General features: G+C 29.6%; 2 protein-coding genes across 4 annotated transcripts in view; both read left to right on the top strand.

Moving 5' to 3' along the window:
• Positions 1–27,998, top strand: part of Apt1 (Acyl-protein thioesterase 1) — a 70,198-nt gene that overhangs the window by 16,724 nt on the left and 25,476 nt on the right. Inside the window, exons 1-3 of one of the 3 annotated variants that reach the window (XM_016049658.4) lie at positions 15,362–15,515; positions 15,632–15,703; positions 21,233–21,264. In XM_016049658.4, coding sequence (XP_015905144.1) covers positions 15,653–15,703; positions 21,233–21,264 — 83 coding nt within the window. In that variant the 5' untranslated portion in view covers positions 15,362–15,515; positions 15,632–15,652. Of the gene's footprint in view, positions 1–15,361; positions 15,516–15,631; positions 15,704–21,232; positions 21,265–27,998 lie in introns of those variants that run through there. The other 2 variants (XM_087155927.1, XM_087155928.1) reach the window with 2 other exon arrangements.
• LOC147800998 (uncharacterized) lies at positions 5,166–7,097 on the top strand. Its single transcript, XM_087155929.1, has 3 exons — positions 5,166–5,337; positions 5,524–5,620; positions 6,944–7,097. The coding sequence occupies exons 1-3, from the start codon at positions 5,175–5,177 to the stop codon at positions 7,041–7,043; spliced, it is 360 nt and encodes a 119-aa protein (XP_087012055.1). The 5' UTR covers positions 5,166–5,174; the 3' UTR covers positions 7,044–7,097.

Consider the following 27,998-nt stretch of genomic DNA (forward strand, 5'->3'; position numbering starts at 1 on the left):
CTTAATTGTAATTTTACTTTTTGCGTCTTTCGCGATATATCCAGATCTTTTTAAACAAGTTGAAAAATTTTGAACAGAATTTAAAAATTCGTTATTCTAAAGATAATTACACGCAAAAAATTATTTTTCGTAGGCATTTATTATTTTTTATTATGTTATTAAATAATAGCTGGAAAAATTTTGAATTGTAAGGCATACAACTTCTTATTAAATTTTAATGTAGGTAATTTTGCATGGCAAAACACAAAGTTAAATTAAATCGGTTGAATTGTTCCTGCGTATATTTAAAATTCGATTTCTCAGAAACAATTTAACCGATTTTGCTCAAATTTTATATTTTGCCATGTAAAATTACCTATTTCTAAAGGATGTAAAAAAATACATACCTCATAATTTAAAAGTTTTCCGACTATTACTTTATAAAATAATAATAAAAATATTTACTAAAATATACTTCTTCCATAACATAATGGATAAACGAATTTCATAATTGTGTGCAAATATTTTTCAATTCGCTTAAAAAGCTCTTGAAATATGGTGAAATACGCAAAAAGTAAAATTAACATTATGGGAATCAACTGTTGGACCGAGCTCCTGGCCAAACTATTTAGACCATATTTCCTTGATTGCGGCTAACCTCTAGATTTTGGGGGTCAGAAATCTAAATCAGTTGGAGAGAAAAAGAAATTATTTAGAGAAAGTACGATTTTTGTCTGATTTCGTAACTTAAAATATCGTCTGCACTAAGTAATAAGCATTTTTGAGGTTATAGTCCTAGAACGTGAAGATCTGATCATTAGATAAAAAGTTATTCAGGATGGCCCGTTAAATTTTTGCACACTGTATAAAATTTCAATAATATCAATTGCAGTTTTTGCGATCAATGTTATAAGGTTGAATTTTTCAACTCTATTTCACTTGGTAGAGTTAAAAATATATTAAGTGCATTAGTGGATGTATCTGTATATTTATAAATCTTATTTTTTATTCATATAGTGTTTTTATTTTTAGTACTTTATTTACAATTTAACCGTGAAATTAAAAAGTTATAAATGCTGATTATTTTATTTTTGAAGAATAAAATTTATTTATAAAATTATATTCAAGAATTTCTTTTCTTTATCGAAAACAAAATAGCTAATTAAATTGTATTAGCATTTTTCTAATGTAATTAATGCTTGTAATCGTTTTTGATTTCTAGTAATTTATTTTTGTTCAATCATTATTTAGAATAAATTACAATTGTAATCGACACCTAATTCTGGACAGCGACTAGTTGAATTGTATATAACTAACTGATGGCCAGCCCCAGTCTACCAGCAGCGACAAAAAATGACGCAAGCGGCCAACTCATCCTGGTGTGAGAGATCTCTTTGATGTCGGGCTAACAGTAAGAGATTTCCTGAACGCAAATGTGGTGAAATTTTATCGAAACAAATTTTCATAAAAGCACAAGATGGTCTTAATACTTGACAAATGTATTCCATTGTCTCCTAGATTGGGTTCAAAATTAAAAGGTTTCAGGCATGAAGAACTGTATTTAATATCATTTATATGAGGTGTAAATAAATAATTGTTTGAATGTTCAGTTTTGGTATTATTCAATTACAATCAAGTCTTGTAGATATGTTATTTGTATGTAGAGATTTTACATATAATTTTGAAATAAATTTGTCAAACTGACAATCAAACAATTTGCAACTACAGTAAAATGCTTTCTCTAAAAAGTTTATGAGTTAACAGGTACGTAAATGTTTAACCATTGCTGATAATTAGCATCAGTTTTTCAGAGTGAAAATTTTTTTTTATATGCATTTTCAACAAAACACTGTTGAAAATAAAAAATTAGTATTAAAATGTAAAAGGAAGTGATATAAGAAAAAACACGTTTTTCTAAAGGAGGAGGGGAGGCTAAAAGTCAGCTTAATTAAATTTTACTCAAGTCGTTTAAAAAATCTGGTCTTTTAAATCTCTACTTTTCCTTTTAACGTCTTATTTGTATTAGCTAACAACTATATATCTAAAATACATAAAATGAAAACGGAAAAGCAATAAATAAACTTTGAAAAAAAGTTCTTTAAAAAACTAGAAAAACTTCTATTAGCCCTGCTGTACTGAAACTTTAAGGCAATACTTTATGTTTAAACTTCAAAATTCTCATTCGATTAAAAATAATAATAAAAAGAAAAAAGAAACAATCTCACTAAATTTAACATTAGAAAATTATTGTAAACCTGATTCCCCTCCATCCAATAATACTGTCTTAAAAACTTACGTCATGCGCAACAAAGCACTAATATTACTGCTGGTGATCATTATCACTCTTGGAGTTTGCTTTCGCAATTAAAATTGAAATTGGAGTTTAAGTTTTATTGACATTCTGTTATATTGTTTCAAGTTAACAAAAAAAGTAGGTACACCGTTAGATTGTATTTCATTTTCATTATTAAGTATTTAATTTACGTATTGTTATTTTTTTTAAGATTATCAATTAATATTACCATTTAACTTAGAAATCTAAAACTTAAATTTATGCTTGGGACGACACAACCTAAGGGACATTGATTATTATGCTCTCTTCTTAATTTCAATAAATTTTAAGTAAACACTGAAACTATAATTTAAATTTAACTATCAATATTTTAATTTATTACTCTTTGGATGTACGCGTTGCCTGAAGATTCATGTAAATAGTTCCAGAGACATTGCAAAAAAAAAAAGCAAAAAGTACAATTTAAATAACTATTAAAAAATGAAATTAATACTAGCGTTAATTAAACTTGCATTAATATGAAAATATAGCTCAACTAATAAAAATTATATTTCCCAAATTGGAGATTTATTCATATTAAAATTTTTATGACGTTTCAGACTACTTATCAGGATTTTAAAATCCAAACTGTGTATTACTGTGTGTGTTTGAATCTGAGTTTTGCCAAACGTAGCATTTATAATGCTTTCTTCGCGCACTTTCGAGTTTATTTAAGGCTAGAAGATTGCAATTTAAATTTCGGTAACTTTCCAATTAGCTTAAGCTCATTAATTTCTAGACAGAATAATATGTGTTTTATTCGTTTTCTAACCACTATAAGTAGAATTTATTGCTTATAGGAATAATCTTCTATCGAAAATGTGACTTTTTTTCCTAGTAGCAGGAATGTTCAATTTAGAATTGGAACTCTGTGCTATATGTCAAAACATATTTTAATCGCTTTCTGTCCACTATTAGCACAATTTATTGCCACATTATTGGCTGATAGGAAGTCATCATAAATCGAAATGTTAACCCCTTCCCGACTAGCTAGTGCGCGAATTCAGACTAAACGTCTTATCGGGATGCATGCACACCGTCGCTTAAATTAATTACTTTTATAATTTTGCGAAAAAAGTTTAGATTTATTTGAACGTGAAATACGCAAAGAATTAAATTGACATTAAAGGTTGACCCAAACTTTCGATCCCTCTCCTACCTAAACTATTGGAACCATATTTTTAATATTGTGACGACAACCAATTTAAAGGCAGGAATTGAAATCCTACTAAAAGGAGGCATGTTTTTTCAACGAAACACTTTTTTATTGTTGTCTGGTTTTATAATTTAAAATGTAGTCTACAATAATAAATTAGGATATTTAAGATAAGGCCCTTGAACCAAGTTTGGGTCACGGTTTAGAACAGCGGTTTCCAACTGGCGGCCAGGGGGCCGCATCCGGCCAGCGAAGCCTTTTTTCGTGGCCCGGGAACTAAAATATATTAGTTGTTATTTTTTTTGTGGGAAATTTTCGTACAAAATCTGTATGGGTTTAGAATACTTTTCTCGTTAACAAAAACCTAATTTCTTCGTTTCAATGAAATTTTACATACCAGCGGTGCAAAAATATTTATTTCTCAGGTTTTGCATTCAAGAAAATATTTATTCAAATACAAAAATAATCGTGAATGTTGCTCTTTTTTATTTCTTTTTTTTTTTTTTTGTTTGTATTTTGTGAATATAATTTAGCATGTATGTATCAGAAATTTTCTCGAAGAAATTCTCCGTTTTAACTTTTTGAAACCACTCAATTTCGGCGAAAATATTTACGCACACATTTATAAATTTTAAATTTAAAATGCAAATATCTATTATCAGGTGATTGCAGTAGACAAACCTCAATTTTCTCATTGAACATTTTGTGTGCTACTGTATAAATTTTATGTCTTAACAACTTGATATCTGTTGCACATCAATTGTTTAATACATAGCTGCACATTAAAGTTATTGTAGCCCGAATCATTTAATATGCAGTTTGATATTTTTAAAAATCTACTTCTTATTTTAATTTGTAATTCAATAGTTTTGTTTTGTACAGCTTGGTAAAAATCTGACAGAAATATTTAATGTTCTTTCAAACATAAAAGAGTCCTGTATAAAATTTTGATAAAGTTGCGGCCCGCCATTTGTGTTTTTAATTGTGGCCCCCGGCCTCATCTAAGTTGGAAACCCCTGGTTTAGAACAACAGATTTATTATTTTAGGGAACTACCCTTTTTAATCCTGTTTTAAGTGGTTCATAATAATACTCTGTTATTATAAACCACTAATCATTACCGTGTAATAAAATACTCAGTCAGGAACAGTTTCTGCGATCATTAGTAAAATACCACGGATAACCCCAACTGTATCTAAGTATTAGATAGTATTGAATTTGTCTGTAATCTGCAATTTAATGCCCTGTTTTCATATTCATTTAAATACATTAAAATTTTATTTGACCATCTGATTCTGAAAAATTTTCAATTGTTTCCTGTATTTTTGAAGAAAAAATAAAATTTTAAAATAAAACGAGATTTAACGTTATATTTCTACGCTAATTATCTGGTACAATGTTGAATTTTTTTCTAAAATTAAAAAAGTGTCAAAGATTTTCTTTTTTGTAAATTGAAGGGCAATTCTTGAGTCCTCTACCCAACGCTATTCACTTAAGTAATTTTGTTTGAAAAATTGCTTGTTTTTCTATATCAATTAAGAACTTTAAAAATTTTTTTAATCCGACTGAGCGTTTCACATTTTTGTAATTTCGTACGGAAATTTCTACTCAATACACAACTTTTTCATTGAACAAGAAAAAAAAAAAATTGGATTTCCATCAGAAAATGAAAGAATTAAAAATGTTTTATATTTTTTAGAAAGATTTCATGTTTAGCTGCCATGGTAAAGACTGTATGGCCTTTGTGGCAAATCTTCTTAGAAGGTTAATAACAGATGAGGTGGCCATCTGCTACAGTTTAACTGGAAAAAGTAAAAGTGGACAATTGAAAAACTCTTTTGAAAAGACTGACATTTACAAGATGATTAGAGGTAACTAATAATATATATATATATATATATATATATATATATATATATATATATATATATATATATATATATATATATATATATATATATATATATATATATATATATATATATATATATATATATATATACACAGAAGAATTATAAAATTTCATTCGCATTTATTCATTTATTCACTTTTTTTAGATGTTTGCATCCAGTCTTTTGATACATTTAAAGAAAACTATTTTAAAGAAGCCTTAAGTGACTGGCTTTCACAAGCCAAATTTAGAAAAAGGAGAAGGTATGTTTTATTTTGTTTTTAAAATATTATTGAGCAGATAAATTTAATAGTACATTAATATATAATTAATATATAATTAATATATAATTTTAGTTCATTAATATATATTTTTCTTTATATATAAAAAGAAACTTGTAGTTGATATTTTAGATTATTGGCAATTATAAATTATGAAAAAAAAATGAAGAGTTTTATTTGTGTAAAATCTTTTTGTAGTGACGTTTAAAAATATATACTTTTAAGAAATTTTTTTTCATTGTTAATAATTCATTAATGGTAATAAAAATACCTGCTATTATTTATTAATTATGTGTGATATTACATTTAAATTAATATAAAAATTCCAATAACAGTTAAATGATAATCTTATAAAAATATTTGAAAATCTTAAATTTACTGTAAAATGAAATCCGATCAAAATTTTAAAAATTACTCTATGAATTTAGCGAATTCATGTGGAAATTTAAAATCAAACTAAATTCTGTAGCTCTGAAATGCTTACAAGTAGGCACGCAAACAAACTCAGGAGTAGACTTATTATTTTATTGTATATGGACAGGATGCGCGAATACTTTTATTTATTTTTATTGATTAGTTTCATGTTTAAATTATTAACGGAGTCACAGTATAACTTCATAGACAGATTCTGGTGCAATTGTTTTTTTTTCCTCGTATTTCACTAAAAAAATCTGTTAAAAAAGATTTTTGTAGTTTTCCTATAGATATTTCTTTAAAAAAATTACCTTTTTTTTTTCAAATTACAAAAAAAAAATAAAAATTTACTGTAAAATGTTTTGATCTGAATTATTATGCATATTTATTTGGTTTGTTCAAAATCTTTACTCTTCGACGACTAAAAACTTTGATATCGAAATAACAACAAACATTATATTCAACAAGTTCAGCTCAAGCCAGAGAACAACGAAACCTGTTTTCCACAACCCTTTACAATGATCAACACACATAATGGGCATGAAGTTCTCTCGCTTCTCATGAGATGACAAGACAACCACAATTCTAATTTCTATGGTAAACACCATCTCTTGATCCACAATCAAAATAAAAATTTTAGATATCAACTGTACAGACTTTTACCGAACTGTGTATGATCTGATATGCAGGAAGAAAAAATCTTATTTACAAAGATTTTTTTAACAGTTTTTGTTTCAAAAAAATTCATTTACTATTTTTTTTTTCCAGTAGCACGAAGAAATTTTCTACTAATCAGAGATCTTCTATAATATGATTAATACAGGGTTTCTGTTTGTTTTTACAGTGTAGTTTCAATTCCACTGATGTAAATTTTCCCATTTTATTTTTCAGGGAAACGAGAGCTGGAATAACCTCAGTTGCTGAATGTTCTGAATGTTTGACAACTTCATTTTTTATTTTTGCTTCGACATATTTTTTATTTTTATATTGATGTGTAATTTTTTATTTGACACAACAATTATTTATGGAATAAATGTTTGTTTAAAAATCTATTTATTGCTATTGTATTTTCTACATTTAAAATCCAATTGTTTTTGAGAAATTTTTAACCTATTTGAGCTACAAAATATAAAAACTGGCTTTTATTTTCTATAGATAATATTTTAAGAAGTGTCCCATTTATCTAGACAAAAAAAAAATGCTTTTCCATAATATCAAAGAAAATAATATTAATGCCAGTTGTTAGCACTATGAATTAAATGTTTAAATTTTGTTTTATCCTGTTATATACTTAAAAATTAAGGTAATTTTTCTGTGTGTCCAATTTATTGATTTAAAATATAAGCGTTGCAAAAAAAAAAAATTCAAATATTTTTAACATTCTTATTTTGTTGAACAAAAATTTGAACTATTTTAGCATTTAAATCTTAATTTTTATCATTTTTAATGACTTCCTGGTGATTATCAATTTTAACAGGAACTTTAAAATAAAAATCAGTATTAAAGAAGTGAGTTTAAAATTTAAATATAAAAACATTTATAAACTTCATGAACAAGGAAATTTCTTATACGTAGGGAAATATGCAAACATTCCTTTTTAGCTCAAAGAAGAAATATTTGGAATTTTTTCGCTCAGTTCTTACAGCAAAGTAAGTTAGACTGATTAAAAATGACTATTTCCCCCAAAATAATCAAGCAAAATTGATGGAAAGGAGAATTTACCTCGGACTGAGAAGCTATAAGAAGAAAAATATAAAACAAATAATAAAACTCGCTGTCATACAATCGTGGGAGAGATGACATCACGTTCAGAATGACGTTTTAGCTGACGTACACTAGCAATAGTATTAAATTGCATTGTCAATGAAAATCTCATGACAAGGTAGATTTTAGCTGAGCATACGAAACGCTGCAAACGAAAACCTTATAATTACGTAGATTTAAGATGATTTTCATCTTAGAACTAGCTTTATTCAAGGTTTTTTTCCCGCTTGAAAACCTTAAGACAACCTCGTTTTATGGTTGTTATGTAGAAGGTTTTTTTCCAAGGTTTTGGATTAGGGTAATGTGCGTAGAATAGAGCAGATTGTCGCAGACCTCGTTTTAAGGTTAGAGGGTTTACATGTAAACCGTATAAAAACCCTTTTCAGGTTTACATGAAAAGGTTTTTGTTGGGTGAAAAAAACCTTATATTGCTATATGGGATTGATATATATTTATATTATTCTATATTTTAATACTTACTGACGATAGATTAGAAGAAACTTCAGTGTTTGGAGTATCGGGCAAATATATACCAGGCAATGGCACTTGACCTTAAAAAAAATCAGTGTAGGGTATTAAATCAGTGTCGGGTATAACGGGCAGTGGCACTTAACCTTAAAAAAACATTAGTGTAGGGTATACCGGACAGTGGCACTTAACCTTAAAAAAACATCAGTGTAGGGTATACCGGGCAAATGTATATCGGGCAGTGGCACTTAACCTTAAAAAAACATCAGTGTAGAATATACCGGGTAGTGGCACTTAACCTTAAAAAAACATCAGTGTAGGGTTAAAATATTGAATAAATGTAATTATATCCACGAATAAATTCATATCAAATCGAATGTAATAAATATTTCGGACATTCACCAAAGCATATCTGTGATTGTCGACATACACCGGTGAGGGTCCGAATGTACAAGAATGTAATGAAATATTCAGTCTTTCACCGACGTATTTGGTGTTTGTCGACATTCACCGGTGAAAGTCAACAACCACCGATTTCGGTCTTTCGCCGTGACATATACTCACACAAGGTAATAATATATTGTACTGGGCAATTCAATGTTTATAATTAATAAAATGTCAATTTTTAATACAATATTTTAATTCGATGATTTTTATCAAAATTAATAACATTTATTGAATAATATTAATTATTTAATAGAATATTTGAGCAGATTATTGGTAAGTTAATAAATCTTTAGCAACGGATTTAAGCCGAATTGGTTTCGTACATGAAAAATTATCAATATAGATAGCTAAAAGATTTTTATCCAAATGTATTATTTTATTCATTTTAATGCACAATTAACTATTACAATTATTATAACTCAATTACTCAAGATCTTTCTATCTCGCTCTTTGCATATATGTATATATATATATATATATATATATATATATATATATATATATATATATATATATATATATATATATATATATATATATATATATATATATATATATATATATATATATATATATATCAGAGATTAATGTAAGTGATGAGGTCATTTAACTTTTCCCACGGGGTTACAGAAAAGCAACACGCTTTCGACGGACCGGTTTTAAGCTCAAAAAGTGGCGCTCGCGTCGTCCTAGGGATTATTTTCTGACATCCCCGCCGTACCTTAACATTGCGCGTAATCAGTGTTGATCATTAAAAAGCAATTTAGTTTAAATTCTAAAATTTTTTCATTTCCGTAAACCAGTATATTATTTTGTATATTGCTTAAAGATGTCTATTCATTACTCATAATTTATTCGTTTGTTTATTGAAGCTTTAAAACCAGAGATCATTCAGATTACGAGCAATTATATACTATAGTTTCGGCTTTGTTTAGTTTCGGATTTCAGAACTTGGGTTAATTAAAACCGAAGGAGGGATATTTGCTTATTCAACCATAGTTTGAAGCGTCTGGTTCCATTATAACTGAAGTATAGATGCTTATATTAGCATTTTTTTTATATTTAAATATATGATTTAACAGAACGAGTTCATAACTAAAACTCTTTGAATTTTATTAGCTTACTATTATTGTTTTAAAATAGTTATAATTAAAAATGCACATTAATGACAAATTTTTTTTAACAAAATATAAGTCATGTAACCGTAAATTTGTTAAATTTTCCGATGAGAATTAAAAATAAAAATCTTTTTCATGAAAATAATTATTCGTAGCATTTATTATGAATTCGATTGTATTATCTACTAATTTCCGATCTTTATTAATGCCTTTGCACAAATAATTATTCTAATTATTATAATATATATATATATCTGTATCAAAATCTCTCAATTCATTACTTAATGTCAGCGTAAGACTATCTACCTTGCTAATTAATTGCCCACAATCAAATGCTCTTCATTTTGTTTAGATTTAACAAGGAATAAAGATAAAATAACTCATAATTTATGTAAATATTTAAACATTGCTGCCTTTATGAATGTTTTTTTTTAAAGAAAACAATCATATTTTGCGTTACACGTAAAGGGAAACCACGAAAATATTCAGATTGCTTGATGCTTAAGGAGTTCCAGCGAAATGCTCAGTAATAGTAATGAATTTTTTTTATATAATAAATCATTTTTTTAGCGTCTTTGACAGACAGTCAATTATTTCGGTGAATATAGCAAGATGCTTTTCATATTTTTTGTAATTTTAAACTCATTCCAAAAATCAAAGTAATGTGCAATTTAAATATCGGCGTAAAACAATGTTTATAAAAGTTATAAAAATAATTTATTTTAACCAAGATTAAGTTGAAATTAAAGTAATCAAATTTTGCGTTACACGCAAGGGAAAACCATGAAGATGTTTTTCAGATTGCTTGGCGGTAATAGGATTTTAACTAAATGTTCATCTTTATCTCAATGAAATTATTTTTTTTATAAGCAACCATTTTTTCATTATTAATCAGGCCTAGCAGTTGTGGTTCAGAAGATCAGGAGTCTCCTTGAAGTTCGGCTAACCGTGGGATGTTTTCGTGGTTTTCCTCTCCATGTAACGCAAATGCGGGTTAGTTCCATCAAGAAGTCCACCAAGGAGGCAAATTTCTCTCAATACTTGATCCAGGACTCTCCCTGTCTTCTTGATATGATTTAAAATTGAATTTACGGAGTTGAACATGAGTAGGCGTAAACACATAATTAGGTCGGCTGCTCGACGATGGTTATAAAATTATGAAATAGATAAGGTTTCAACTTGCTGAATATAAACGAAAAGCTCTTCTTTTTAACTCAACCAGTAAAACAAAATAAGCCACAATTTAAGTATCGAAATACATTTATATACTTATGAAAGTTATAAAAATAACCTATTTTAAATAAAAAAAAAATTCAAATTGTTTTTATCGGTAGTAGGTATTCCAGCTAAATGTTCATTATCTAAAAGAAGTTATTTTTAAATAATCAATAATTTTCTTTCCCATCCTTGATAGATGGCTTATCATCTTTATGAATATAAGGAAGCGTCCTTATTATTTTTAATTCAACCCAGAAATCAAAATTACTCATAAGTTACTTGGAGAACAATCATAATCATTAAAGTTATGAAAATAACTTATTTCAATCAAGACTAAATAGAAATAATCAAATTTTACGTTAAATGCAAGGAAAAAACACAAAAAAGTCTTTTAGATTGCTGAACGGTAATAGGATTCTAGCTAAATGTTCATTATCGCAATGAATTATTTTTTCAACAATAATTTTTTTTTGTCATCCTTGACGGACAATTTGTCATTTTAGTGGATGTTGTGAAACACTTTTCTTATATTTCTTACTTTTAACACGACCCAGAAATCAAAGTAACTTGCAATTTAAATATCAGAGGAAAATCATGCTTATAAAAGCTTTTGTAGTAACCTATATATTATTTAAAATTAAATTAAAATTTAGACAAATCAAATGTTGCGTTAAATGCGAAGGAAAACAACGAAAAGTCTTTTAGATAACTGAACAATAATAACATTACAGCTAAATGTTCATTATCGCAATGAATTGTTTTTTTAACCATTAATATTTTTTATCATCCTTGACAGACAATTTGTCATCTTAGTAAATGTTGTGAATAGGACTGGGCTATAAATCGATGTATCGAGACATATCGATTTAACGCATATATCGGCAAGACGATACAGCGACTTTCATTCAAGGCGATGCATCAGAAATCTGATTTAAGCCGTCGAGTAAAGACAACGAGCGCAAAACGATATAGCGATATAAGACACGCAAGGATATAATATAACGATATAAGACTCTTCTCTTACGTTCCGATGTCGACTCGCGCTGTGGAAGACGATGTTCGTTTCGTTATGTTGAAATGGCCTTGATTGGTAAGCTGTAGAATCAGAATCAGAGTTTTAAGAACACATATCCTTATATCGCATGTTCCTTTTCGCACCTCTTAGCTTTTTTTTCCTTGTCGCGACTTTTCTTGTAGATTATTTTCAGTGGGACTAACTTCGTGATCGCCGATGTTAACTTGTTCCGAAAGCAATTTATTATTGAAAAGAATATATAAAGAAGAGTTTCTTCATTAATTAGAAAAGATTTTTTTTAAAAAAGCTTCTTCTTATTTTTAAATGTGAAAATTATCGGCAATCTAATTTAGGCGCCCATAAAGAATTGAATTTGTTAGGTTATATTTTTATTTTCTTTTAATTTTATTAAAAACTTTTTGGATGAAACTTCTAATAATTTAATGAGTTTTTATTACTGATTTTAAGTTTATAAATCTTGTTGTTTTTATTTTTAGAAATAAAGTTAAAACAAAATTTATTTTTGTCATTTGGATTTCGACATAAGTCAATCAACTTTGTTTATACAAAAAAATTTGAAAGGTTTGCGTATTTTATTCATTTTTTTAAAATCATTTAGCACCTCGTTTTATTAGAGAACATAATAATTTTTTTAAAAAAATATTCTTTTCATATTATTTGTTAATTAGCTAAATATATTATCGAATATAAATTTTTTTTATTTTTAAGAAATTAAATATTATTTTGTTTTTCGTTCATAATTCGGTCATTATTTAATTTAATTTAATTATTTATCTGAAATGATAAGGTCCCGCAGTGGACTGATCGTTAAGACACGGTTCCCTGCAGATCACCGAAGTCAAGCATCACTGGCTGCGGTCAGTGTGCGGGTGTGTGACCACTTGGATCAGTCTGCGTAGGGACAGAGGGTGTGCGGTATTGGTAATCGTTAAACTGTTCTACCGTAAAGTGCTCGACTTCGCGTGCAGGTCGTCCAGCTACCGAAGCGGGGGTGCCATCCCATCTACAGAGGATCAAAATTGTGATGGCGTGTCTTCGGATCATCCTCAGGGATGTTTCCCAGACCATCGCCAATAGCCCATTGTGCAGCTCCAGTGTGACGTAAATGAACTATAATAGAACTATAATAACTGAAATGATGATAATAAAAAAGAGTGTTTTAAAAGCGTTTTTTTTTCTAAAATTTATTTAGCACTTTGTTTTAAACATACAAATAATTTTTAACATTTCATTTAGAAATTGAATATTACGATCGAGCTTAATAATTATGTAATTATTTATGCATAAAAGTACAAGAAATATTAATTTTTAAAAAACGCTTTAAAAAAAGTTTTTAACACTTTGTTTTACGCGTATTATGAATTTCTAAACAAACATTTCAATAAATATTTTAAGTAAGATTTGTACATTGTAGTCATCTTATTTAACATCTTTCTTAAGCAAAACATATATATCTTCAAATTTATAAATTGATTTAAATCAATCTGATTATGAAGTCTTGATAGAAATCTGACTTTCTGTGCCTTACAAGTAAATAACTAACTAACTAACTCAGTGGCGCGACAGCCCATTAAGAGGGCCAAGGCCGACTGTGCCCATCTCAGTTTTCTTGACCTTAGGCTCTGGGGTGCGGGAGCATATGTTCCGGTCAGGTGGTCAGCCGAGCGCGGAACCCCCAGTGTTAGTTCCCAAGCATGCTTGGTACTCATTTTATCGACCCACTGAAGGGATGAAAGGCTGAGTCGGCCTTGCCCGGCCCAAGGATCGAACCAAGGACCTGTGGCACGACAGCGCGAAGCGCTACCGCTCAGCCACCGGGCGTCTTACAAGTAAATGAAATTCAAAAATACTATATCGCGATACATCGCTATATCGCGATGCAAAACTGACGATGCATCACGATATATAATTTCTAATATCGCCCAGTCCTAGTTGTGAAACACTTTCTTATATTTTTAACTTTTATCACGACCCAGATATCAAAGTAGTACCTTGTAATTGAAATAGAGAAGTAAAATCATATTTTGAAAAACTTTTAGAATGAAAATAATTAGAATTTCCATTGCACACAAATGAAAACCAAGAAAACGCTTTGCTAGCAAACTAATTGTACGCTAACAGGCTAGCTTGGAATGTTTACTAAAATGTTCTTGATTTTTTGTAAGTACATAAATTGTGTGTTTTATTTTATTTCAAATATTTGAATTTCAGAATGATATAAGAAATTAAATTTTAAGAACATATTAGTTTTTTTTTTTTTTTTTTTTTTTTAAGCTTTAAAATTCACGAATTATAAATCTTTAAAAAAATCTGGAAAAAAAATGTGTCGTAAAATTTGCGAATTTTAGATTTTTCTGGCAAAGAGACTGAATGTTATCAATTATTATTAATCATTACAACTTATAAAAGTCAAATAAAAAAAGAACAAATTATGTACAGCTGCAATAAACAAAAACCGCAGTTCACTAGAGGGCGTGGATATAGAGTACAAACTAGTTACTAGACCAGTGATGTCAACGTTGACCGTGACGTCCGTTTAGTCGAGTGATTGATCTTTCTGCCTTTATATCTATGATTAACTTTGTCATTTCGAAATCCATTCTCCGCATAGTTGTTCATTTACTTCAGGGAACACGCGGAAAATTATATTTTTTCCTTTCGTTTTTATATCAAAATTTTTTCAAGTTGCAATCGCGCTAACTAGCATTTCGATAATATTTTTAAATTCTTGTAAATTCACTGCAAAAACTGAGGAAAGTCATTACAGAAAATAACAAATGTCTTAGAATATCTCGCAAAAAGAAAAGCTCCAATATTAGTTAGAGCTAGTAAGGCCGAACGCTCCGTTCTTGAATTAAAAGTGCGAGCTTTGCGCCAAAGTGACGTCACTAGAGAAAATCGGAGGATTGCCGCGGCGAGAGCTACTTCAAAGGAGTGAACCAGCCCTCCTATTCTCTTTAGCCCTGCAGGCACTCACTCGCATTTGCAATTTTGTGAATGTGAGAATAACTCTTAAGACAACTGATTGCACATGTGTGATTCGCATTAATGCGCGATCACATATGCGAATCATATTCAGTGAAAATGCTCCTTAAATCTTATATGTTGTTTCTGAAAATTCACTCCTACGTTTTACGGTATAAAATTAAGAATCTGATTAGTGTACTGTATTCATGCAGACTGACATGAATGAAGCTTGAATGAACCATAGGTCTGAAAGAAGCCAACGACACCTCCGATTCACTTGTCGGCAATGATTCTTAACGTTTCGGCTACTCCAGTCTGTTTCTTAAAATCACTACGATTTATCTTACTTAATAAGTGGCAACAGTAGCGTGTTTCTTCGGAAACCTTGTTTGTGCAGTCTGAATCGTAAATTTATTTATTTATAGTTATTTTTTCATTTGTAAAGGTAAATAATTAAAATTATCTAGCTTCTCAACCCTGTTTAACTTAATTCAGGAATATCTGTCTTTCTTCTTTAAAGAGAAGTTTCCCTAGATATATTTTAGTTTTGTTTCGTTTCAGATAGGACATAAGGCTTCTAGAATGTCATCTTCGCCGGTAGTTATACCTGCCGCTACGAAGCATACTGCATCTGTAAGAATAAATATAATCAGTAATTTCTAATTACTTTCATGTTTTGTTAAGATATTTTTCAATCTATAATTTCTGTTCGTTGATGACACCTTAGTTCTAATAAACTTCTGGCAAATGTCTACAAGGAAATGTTACCATATGATATAACTCTTAAGACGTTTGACAGTTATCATATTGGAATATTTCTTTCACAATTCCTTAATAAGACAATAATTCTATGATTTCCGAATGTTTTAATTATTCAGAAAGTAAGGAATTATCCACTCAGTGAGGAACCTGCAGAAATATGCAGGGATGAGATTCTTCCGCGCATTCGCGGATTTCCGCTTTTTTTCAGATGTTTCCATTTTTCCAGCTAATTTCCGCTGAAATTTATTTTTTGCACAAGTTAAAATGTTTTATGAGGAATTTAATTTTCCGCGGAGGGAAATTGTTGAAGTCCTTTTTCCTCCCTCTGAAGTTTCTCTAAAAATAATTTCTTTGGGATAAAACTGGTTGACCTTTATACAGGGATGAGATTTTTTTTGTCTCTCGAATTTCAGCCTTTTTATCAAAAACTCCGATTCTCTGAAAGTTTCGTTTTTTTTAATAAATATCCCGTTTTTTTTTAAAAAAAATTCAGTCATTGAAGTGAAATAATTATATTTATTTACGATTTTCAAAGATAAACAGAAAATTCAATCTACGCCCTAGCTGCTAACCCTTCCGCATTTTTTCTTATTTTAGCTATTTTCTCCGATTTCGAGCACAGAAAATAAGATTTTCCGTATTTTTTATCCGTCGGCTGGATAGCTCGTAATTTCGTAATTCAGATCTCGATTTTTATTCACTCGATTTTAATATCAATCATCGATTTTCGTATTTACCTGATTTAAAAGTTGCACATTGCAATTCTTATTTACGCTATTTAAATATCGTATTATTATGATTCTTATTTACGACATTTAAAAATCCAATATCGTGTTTTGTATTTATGCATTTTTAAAATCGCGATTTTATTATCAAATCTCGATTTTCGTATTTACCTGATTTAAAAGTTGAACGTTGCGATTCTTATTCAGGCGATTTAAATATTGTACAGTGCGATTCTTACTTACGAGATTTAAAAAATCAATATCGCGATTTGTATTTACGAGCTTTTAAAGCCCTATGTAGCAATTCGTATTCACGTGAGCTTAAAATCCAATATCGTGATTCGTTTTTGTGGTTGTAATATCGCGTGATTTAAAAGTTATGCATCGTGATCAAAAAATTAAAAAATCATAATTTGTATTTTCGCATTTTTTAAATTCGATGTAGAGTTTTATATTTACGTGATTTAAAAGTCTCATATCGGGATTTATATTCACATGGTTTACAAGTTTAAAAAGCGCACTTTTTTGTCAAATTTTTGTATATGTATATATATATATATATGTATATATATATATATATATATATAATATTTTTTTTTCTTTTTTGTTTTTTTGGATTTCCTCTTTTTTACTTTCTGATTACTCTCATCCCTGAATATGCAATGTTTGTGATAAACACCAAATCTTTGTTTACTTCCACTGTCAGTTCTCTCTGAACAAAGCATAGAACTTCACGGCAATAAAGGAAAAAATAATTGTCATATACACAGAGGAGTTTTTTTTATTTTTCTTGCTGCTTTTCTATGATTGTCTTGTATAATTGACTTGATTATGCATTACACTGTTCCAAATATTAATTGGAAAGTCATTTTTTAATCTCATATTATTGTGATTTTATTGAAAAAAATATTTCAATGAGTAATTTTGAAATATATTAAGGGACAGCTTAACAGATTAAACCAGGGGACAGGGTAAACCTGGAATTGTCAGGGAATTTTACTTTAACTTTGAAAATCTGGGAATAGTCGGGGAAAGTTGCTATTTTTTCACGAAAACCTTGAGTATTCCCTATATCATACGTGGAAAATAACCATTCTGAAATTTGTCAGTAACAGTAATCAGTTATTAAAATTCGAGTTAAATAATTCTAGCATCTAGTACAATAATTTGATATAAAAATTTCGCATTTTAGTCAAACTGAAATGTTTACATCCTCATTAAATAATATTTTTTTACCCAGAAAATCTAATATTTCACATTACGAATAATAGAATCAATGTTTTCTGATGAAAATGTATCAATTTTCATTGAAATTTACTTGGAAAAGTCAGGGAATTTTTTTTTTTCTGAAATTGAGTGGGAATCCTGTTAAAATATATTTATAGAAAAGTGACCTATTTAGTCATTTTTGTGTTTGTTTTTTTATGTTTAATAGATTTTATTATATTTTACATTTATTGCTAACAAGGTTGACATGACCAAAGATAAAGAGATTAATAGTTTTTTTTTTCTTTATGCTAGGTTAAAGCAGAAAATAATTGTAAAAAAATTTTCTTTTTAATTTACATTTTTGCCATACATATTTTACTATAGTATCAGAAAATTATTAAAGTTGTGATACATATACCTTTAAGTCTTGGTTTGTGATGTATCTAGTTAATGAAATTCTGTCCTTCTAAAGTTTTAAAAATATATTGTAAAAATTTTGTGTAATGTGAAGATTTTATTTTCTTATTGATATCCCTCTAACATTTATATATTTTACAATATGGCTGGTTAACTTTGATAAGTATGATACTTAAAATCTAGTCTTCGAGCTGTTTGGATTTTTAAGCTTATAGTGCATAATCATTCATGTTGGTACCCTTTGAGTGTTTGTTCTGGGAGATATTAATTCCATGATACAAAAGACTACATAATGAAAAATAATAATAAACATTTAATAGCACCTCTCCATTAACAAATTTTGTAGTTTTTCATTAATTAGTTTAAATATAAAATCAGAAGTTGTAGTGAAGTATTTTATAATAATATTAAGAGAAAAAGTTAGTTTAAATTTTAATACAGTTTGTACTTGTAATATGTCACAAGAGTTTCTCAATTTGCTTTTTTCCACATGTTGATTAATCTGTAGTTTCTTGTTGATTTGAGGGGTTTTAAATTATTTAAAAAAAATAAACCCATTATATTACTTATAGAAGAAGAATGATGTCACATCATCAAGATGTTACATCATTTGCCCAGACTTGCACAAAAGTGCTTTTATTGAACAATGCATGTTGGGCGTGTAATTCATAAAGCTGTTGTATATGAGATCGATTTATTTTTTTCTTCCTTGAACTTTTTAAATTTTTTCATGTTTTGCTTGTTAGGCAAGTTATTTTTATGTATTCAGCTTCCTTTTTTTTCATGTCTAGATTTTAATTATCTTTGCATTATTGGTAGGCTTTATGAGCTTAATTCGTTTGTTAAATTTAATAATAATAGCCTGCCTATTATAAAATAAGTGAAAGGTCACAAAAAAAAGATTAGGAGAAGGAAAAAGGTTGTTAAAATTTAAAATAATATTTATATAAGATAGTTTTGAATTTTAACTACCGTTCTGATTTCAATTTTCTGAAGCGTATGAAATCAATGTTATAAGTTTTTCTTTACAATTTTTGTTTCAGCCTCTTCAGAAAGTAATAAAAGTTTTTATTTATTTATACTACTACTACACAAAAATATTGAAAAAAAGCCACTTATCACTTTCAAAATAGAGCCTTCAAATAAGTATTCTGTTACTTAATTGATCTTTTGTTGAAGCCTGATGCAATATATTCATATATATTTTAATTTAATACCACAAATATCATTAAAATTGCCAATATTTTAAGCTTTCTATTGTGTAACTTTCTATTGAAATTATGTTTTCTGTTAAGCCTTTCTAAAAACAATAAAATCAAGATCAACTTTTTAATTATTTTGGAATAAAGTTCACTATAAAATATACTTTATTCTTTCTTTAAAGCAACTTATTATGTACAGAATATACTTACAAGATAATATAATCAATACAAAATTCTTAACAAAATAAATTGAAACATTTTTAACAACTACAATGACAAGAAAAAGTGATTTTTTAAAAGAAAAAGTTTTTGACTGGCATATATTTAATAATGATTAAAATATTTAATAATAATAAAAGTTATTTAATTTGATGTTTATTTTTAATGCATGAATATTTTAGAATATTTAGATGTCAAGCTTACAAAACTCAAAGAAACTGCCTGACTGCGAAGCCAATGACCGCGGGTTTGAATCCCGCTCTGGGCATGGATGTTTCTCTCGTGTTGTCCTCTGTTGTGTGTGATGAGTGAATGTGGCCCACCCCATAAAATGGGTTTGTGGCGTGGGCAATGTTACTCGCCTCCGTGACTTTGGTTCACAGGTGCCCATTGGGTAACGCAAAATGCGTAACAACTCTGGCATCTTCTAAGGCGAAACTAATACAGTTCAGTGCCTGCCATTCGAGAAAGAAAAAAAACTCTAAAAAACTATAAAAACTTAAGTTAATTTTTTTCTTTTAATCCCAATTTGTAGATTGTAGATTTGTTGATTGTAGATTGTTTCAGATTGTAGATTTCTTTCTAATATTATTGATTTTAATCTTTTGAAAATTATCCTTATTGCTGACATTAATTTTTGTGATATTTATCAAATTTCTTGTAACGAATAAAGTTCAGTGCCTGCCATTCGAAAAAAAAACTCTAAGAAACTATAAAAACTTAAGTTAATTTTTTTCTTTTAATCCCAATTTGTATTTTTCAGATTGTAGATTTCTTTCTAATATTATTGATTTTAATCTTTTGAAAATTATCCTTATTGCTGACATTAATTTTTGTGATATTTATCAAATTTCTTGTCACTGTGGTCATAATGAACTAAAAAGACATGTTTAAAATCGAAATTTGTATATTAAATGATCATCCATTGCCCTACATAGTTAGAATTCTAATTAAAAGTTTGAATTATCTTCCACTAATCTGCTTCATCTGACACCTTTCATTTCTGGGAAATATCTGAATGAACTTAAATGATATATTCAAAATCTGGATATAAAGTGATCATCCGTCACACTAAATAGTTGGAATTCTAATTATAAGTGGGGATTTTCTTCAGCTTATCTGCTTCATTTAACGTCCTTCATTACTGGGAATCAGTTTCATATTTTAAAAAATTCTAGTTTCAACATTCTGTACCTTGAGTTTCTTTCCTGATTCCTGCACACCTGTTTCTTATCCCCTTTTTATTATGTTGTTCCTCTTCCCCTGCTAGCCACTGGTTTGTCTGGTTACTTTTTCTATTACTCATTAAGAAAGGTTCTTGTTTATAAGACTAAAACAATAGTATGTCCATTTCTGTACCTTTATTTGAGATTCATTCACGTTGTATTGCTTTATTTGTACGTAGCTCAAAGTACACTCTATTTGCATTTAAATGTAAATTATTTGCATATATAGATTATAAAATAATTTAAATAATCTGACAAATGTTTAATTCTTAGTTTTTTTTAAAAAAACATACATGATGACATTTAATGGTTTAAATTGAATATAATATTTTTTATAGATTTGTTTAGATCATTTTATCCTACAGAAAATGAATATGTATCTTTTTTTTTTTTTAATTGCAGGTAATATTCTTACATGGTTTAGGAGATACTGGGTAAGTGTTTATTGTGTTTCCAGTATTGTGCATGTTGCGGACATGACATTTACAAAGTTTGATTACTCATAATTAAATGAAAAATTGAGTTAGGTAACTGGCTTTTGTATCATAAAAATCAGGAGATAAGTCTTCTACTAACACAATGCATATTTAAAGATGAAAATTAATTTAAACACCTTTAAAATAAAAGTTTGAAGTGTTGCAAACATGACGCTAAAGAATATGGTTTTTAGAAAGTTTTTCTGCATTCACCAAAGTCTCTGAATTTTATGAAATAAATTAAAACCTTTTTTTTATGTGAGATTTCAGTGTGTATTTGTATAAAAGAAATCACAAGATTTTTGAAGAAATAAAATAAATTTAATTAAAAATTATCAAATTGAAAATAACATGTATATTGCAGACATGGCATTGCAGACGTGACAAAAAATTTCTCATTACACGTAACCTTCTTAGATGGTCATAGATTGTTACAACATTACATATTTCTTTTGTTAAATAAAATATTGAGTGAATTATGATTATTTAATAATTTTTTTTTAATATTTTTAACTTAGATTATATTATAAAATTAATTATTCTAAATTACTTTTATTTGTTATATTATTTATCTTTAAAGCAAGTTCTGAATTGTATGGAGAGAGAAAACGTACAGAATGATCAGTTGAAGGATCACATGGCAAAGAGCATATGTATGAGTCAATTGAAATTGTTTCAAATTGCAGTTTTCCGAAATACTTAAACTTGTTTATAGCTACGGACTTGAACTGGTGTTTAAGTGTCATATTTGTCTTGCTTGTAGAAATTATTTGGCTAGGTCACCAATAGTTATCAAACAATACGTCTATCCACTGGACTTCTTCTAAAACTGTAGCTTGTTGTTCTGGAGCTACAGCAAGTTTTGAAGGCAGTTTAGTAAATATTACAACTAGGTGCCTGATTTGAGGGCTAGAGAAAGGAGAATTCAAGGAAAATTCAACTGAATTAAGTGTTATAGGTGCGATGAAATGCAATAATCTCTTATTTGGGATCGATTTGCAGAGACTATAACATTCTTTCCACATTGATGCCTCATGGTCGACAGACTCTTGCTTACGAATATAATTTTTACATTTCCATTTAAAAATTTGCAAGCCACTTTAAAAAAAGATTTTGCATCAACAACAACTTCTCTACCTTGCAATGACCAGTCAGCATCAGGGTTGAATTCTTCTTTGTGACAAGCTAAATTTGCGAATATAAATCTATTTTTGAATTGACTGGCAGCTCCATCAGACAAGAAATGTACTTTTTTTGTTTTATTAGATGAGATAAAATTTCTTTATTAAAAACTTTCATGCTACCTTTATTGTGTGATAGGTCATTAGAGATAATAGCATACGACTGATGGTTTAACGAATTATTTCTGCCATTCTTGAAATATGCAACACGAGTGTGCACTCATGATTTCCCGATCATGTTTTACAGTTTAGTTCTCAGCAAAGTCAATATGCATTATAAGTTTATTCTCTGATAGATTTTCTTTCAAATGACAAAATTCAAAATGTTGTTTGTTAGCATTATAAATGTGCCTTGCAAATGATTGGAACTGATATCCTATTTCTTCCTTTGCACTACCCAAATCAGCAACAATTTCTTTAACTGTGAAACTTTGTTCATTCTGTTGCCATTGATAATACTTGACAATGTTGTCTTAATTTTGCTCTGGTATTTTTTGCATCTGAATATTTTTCGCCGCTGCATTCTCGACAAGATCTGTCTTTGCAGTAAATATGTTCTTCATCAAAATTACAAACACTTGTTTTGAAATTGTTTCAGAATTTTTCAGAGGATCAGGACAGATAGCTCTGATTTCCGAAAGAATCATAGCTATATTTTCAGGTTATATGCACATACAGACTTTCTGGTCCTTCTTTCCAGGCGGAAAGGCGTACTTAGAATGCAGCTCAGGAAATTTAATTTTCCCAATATTTATATCAGAATTTTCTCTAAAAATCGCTCATATTTTTCTCCAATACTCATCACTAAATAATGCTTTTGATGTCTTTCTCTTCTTTTGGGTGTTTTTATTGATATCACAACTTTTAATTCAGTTTCTTCTGCTAATTTATCACTCCTTGTTTTTCGACTACTAGTTTCATAATCTGTTCTTAAAATATACACCTGTTGTCTTTTGTTTTTAACATAATTTTCAATTATCTGGTTTATTTTTAATGGCGACATTTTTGATATCACATCTGTTAAAACATCAAATTTCTTCTGAGGAGATTTTGGTAACGCATTATTAATTTTCTTTACCGCTTTTCCCAAAGATTGTCTGCTGACGTAGTCTGATGTATTCATGCGTGATTTTTCAGCTTCTGCTTTTTTTCTTTCTACATTTCCTTTGTGCTTCTTTATTTTTTGTTCTTATGTGCTCCTTCTGTTCTTCAGCAAGAAACTTAGAATTTCTATATTCCTTCTTTTTCTTGCTTTTTTCTGCTTTGATAGTTTCATATTTCACTGCTTCTGCTTTCAATTTCTGTCTTCTCAGTCTGGACCTTTCTGTACTTGTTAATGGCATGAAGAAATTTATAGTTTTGCTACTTAGTTTATAATTCTATTATCTGTTCCAAGTTTCATAAACTTTTATTAATTATATAATAATCAAGTAAGTCAACTAGTAAAGAGTAAATCCTTTCAAAACTCAAAGGAAAATTTAATTTAATAGAAACACATCTGCAAATAAACATGTGCATAAACTAAATAATTTTAAAAATAATGTTATATTCTAAACACTGTTCTATTCTAATTAATGTTCTATTTACTGTTTTGTTGCCGTCATTCCTAACATAATTTAGAACAAATACACATGTTGCCGTAAATGCTAATGCTTAAATTTATTTATATATATATTTTTAATTAAATGAAGAATTTAGACATGTTTTAAAGTAATTTGTCATTGTAATTGGTCGTTAATAAAATAAATGAAAGCAGAGCAAATTTTATAAGTTTTATAATTTGTGATACAAATTTATTGAAAGTGTGGGGAGAGTAGTTACAGACCATGTCAACCGTCATCTATGAAAAGGTACCCCGACATAGAGTCGAGTTAACATGTCTTATATACTAGTGAATTGTAGTTGTAATGGTAGATACGCTACAGTGCTCCCCCACCAAAATTATAGCCATGATAGAATTCGATGAATGGATGCCACTAGTTGATTCATTGCTGTTTTGTGCGAAGCCGGGAGAGCTGTATTAAGATCACCGTATTTTTTTTTTTTTTTGAGTGCTGAATGTGAGAGGTGTATTAACTTCACGGTCGTAGTCGCTCCTCTGTTGCCGTTAGCAGTCGAGTAATCACAAGTATGCAAGCCGACGTTGTGTGTGATCGAGATGAGACTGAGTAGCAACTGCGTGAGGAGGTGGATAATGATGCAGTCACAAGTAGCAAGTCAACTGTTCAATGTGGACCATCCAACGAAGTAGGCGTTACTGCCGATGTAGGCGTATCCAGATCAAAGTGGGCGTTTTTGCCAAGGTAGGCGTGTTCACATCGCGTCCGAAGGACACCAATGTGGGGAGAGTAGTTACAGACCATGTCAACCGTCATCTATGAAAAGGTACCCCGACATAGAGTCGAGTTAACATGTCTTATACAGGGTGTCCCAAAAGGTCGTTTACAAACTTAACATGCTGGTGTGTCAAATCATGATGAATAAGATTTACATAGGAACTTGTGTCCGAAAATTAAAACTGCGACCGCTAGAGGGCGATAATTGCACGAAAACGGGAGAGTGGGAAAAACAATCATTTCAGGTGCGGACGTTGAAGGAGAAGGATGAATGAGTTTAGTAACGCAGAAATGGCCGACAGGCATTACGTATACGGTGCCGCTGATGGAAATGGACGAGCCGCGGCGCGGACGTGCCTTGAGCGCTTCCCCAACAGACGTCAGCCAAGTCATGTTTTGTTTGGACGATTGCACCGCTGATTATGTGAATCAGGTGCTTTCGTAGCACGTAGCCACATCGGTCGAGAACGTGCTACACGCACACCTGTCGTAGAGGAAACCGTACTACAGGAGTATGCCATCAACCCGCAAGGAAGTCTCCGAGAAGGCGAACGTGTCTTGGGTGTAGCTCGTTCCACCATAATGCGCATACTGCACGATGACATGCAACACCCTTACCACTTCCAAAAAGTACAGGCATTGTGCGCTGACGATTATCCCAAACGCATTGCATTCTCACGCTGGTATTTGCAACAGCGGGTCTCACAGCCAGATTTTCCATCATGGATTTTGTTTTCTGATGAATCCTGCTTTACACGGGATGGTGTCGTGAACCTGCACAACATGCACGTATTGGCGCATGAAAACCTAAGATGTACACGTGCCCATGCACATCAACAACGTTTCAGCGTAAACGTTTGGGCTGGTATTATCGGTGACATGTTGATTGACCCTTACCTTCTACCTGAACGCCTCGACGAAAATACCTATCGCATTTTTTTAGAAAGAGTTTTGCCGGATCTGATGGGTGATGTTCCAGTCGCTACGCGCCGAAACATCTGGTTTCAGCATGATGGAGCGCCTGCCCATTTTAGCTACGCTGTTCGAGAATACCTCGATAGGATTTATCCTAATCGCTGGATCGGTAGAGGCGGACCAGTCCCATTGCCACCGCGATCCCCCAACCTGACTCCCCTGGATTTCTACCTGTGGGGACACATGAAGTCCATAGTGTACGAGACACCTGCAACATCGGACATGGATCTTATCGCCAGGATCGCGGAAGCGGCAGCACGTATCCGTGACACTCCTGGCCAATTTGAACGGGTTCGTGAATCCATGCGCCGACGCTGTGAAACGTGCATTGTGGCGAATGGAAGGAATTTTGAACATTTGCTGCGATGTAATGATGTTTTATAATAAAAATCATATTAACACCGCTATCGATATCATTTTTTTTCTCCTCATCCAAACCTGCACTTATCGCCCTCTAGCGGTCTCAGTTTTAATTTTCGGACACAAGTTCCTATGTAAATCTTGTTCATCATGATATGACAGACCAGCATGTTAAGTTTGTAAACGACCTTTTGGGACACCCTGTATACTAGTGAATTGTAGTTGTAATGGTAGATACGCTACAAAAGGAATTTTTTATCAAGCTCAAACGTTTATTAAAAGTTAATAAAATTGTATTTTGCAACTTATCATTTTCAAAATTCTTTAAAAATAATTAAATAAAATAATTGTAATTTTTTAAAAATTTTAATAATGCAACACTGCAATTAGCCGAAAGAAATCAGATTTTTAAGAAAATAAATTTTTTCATTACTTTGTTTTAATAAAACTATTTAAAAAATCATTAAAAGGACATAACATGTTCTTATATGCACTCTATATTTAAATTCTGAAAGTAAAAATGATGTTTTTTCAGTCATTAGTTATGCAAATCCAATATTATCTCATAAAATATCATGTTTTATTGCAAATATTAAATGTTGCTATCTCTTAGTCACGTCTGCAATTTTTAAACTCAATTTTTTGTAAATATTTTATGTAATTTAAAGAATTTGCAGCATTATTTTGAAAAAACTAATTCAATATTCATAAAATACTTTTAATGACCTTTAATTTGATATGTGGTTTATTAAATTTATTGGAGAAAAAAAATTTAAGCATGCTAGGCTTAAAATAGTGTGGAATCTCCCTTTAATTAGTAGAGTAAGTTGGGATCAGGGTTCGTGATTTTTTTGATTTTTTTAAAAAAAATCAAAAGAATCAGATTTTTTTGATTTAAATTGGATTTTTTTGATTTAAATCAGATTTTTTTGATTTTTATTCAAATACACTGCAGTGTTTTCATCATAGAAAAAAAATGGGTGAGAATTTCTCACCCTTTCTCAAAAACAGGGTGAGATTTCAGAAAGTTAAGTGAGATTTCCAAAAACTTAAAAAATACAAATAGACTTGGGAAAAAAAACGTTTCTTTTATTATAATACATTTTTAACGTCTTCTATTTTTTAAAGCATTGAATATTCTTGCTGCATCATCATAGAAGATTTTGCCTTTACTAGGTATTTGTCCCTCTTACATTAGTGCATAAAAAATTTGACCGTCTTACATGGTAACTTTACCTATGGTAAACATGTGGTTGCAGAGAAATGTGTTCTGAAAGGGGTTCCGAGGTTCGGTTAAAGGATTTTATTCTAAATAGCGTAATTCGAAGCTTCTTCCAAAATGCGAGAAATTCGCAAATTTTGAAATTGATTTATAGAATGCGCGAATTTCTCGCAGTAATAATTTTTTAATGCGAGAAAAGAAAAAAATATGCGAGATTCTCGCGTTCTCGCGCTGTAGTGAAAACACTGCACTGTAAGAACTTTAATTTATGATTGAAAAAAATTATAAATGTTTAATCAAATTAACTTAATATTAAAACTATGTTGTAACAATATTTTAGAAACTCTAACTAAAATAATTTTTCATTATAATACATGGCTTTGAATGCATAGCAACTGTTTTGAAAGAAATGCATGATTAAAATTTAAAGACTAGATCAAATAGAGAATTTAAAGAATACTTCAGGGGTCTGTCTGGGTTTTTCTGAGAGGTAGCTATTTTGTGAAAATTAAAAATTATATTAAAAAATCAACACAAATATAGTAAAAATATGGGTTTATCGTTTCTTACGAGACACAAAAATAAAATTTTAAGAAAAAGTATTTTGTGTGATTATTC

Source organism: Parasteatoda tepidariorum, chromosome 12 (genome assembly GCF_982258835.1).
Source record: "Parasteatoda tepidariorum strain Cologne lab strain chromosome 12, Ptep-v5.0, whole genome shotgun sequence".
Classification (NCBI taxonomy): Eukaryota; Metazoa; Arthropoda; class Arachnida; order Araneae; family Theridiidae; genus Parasteatoda; species Parasteatoda tepidariorum.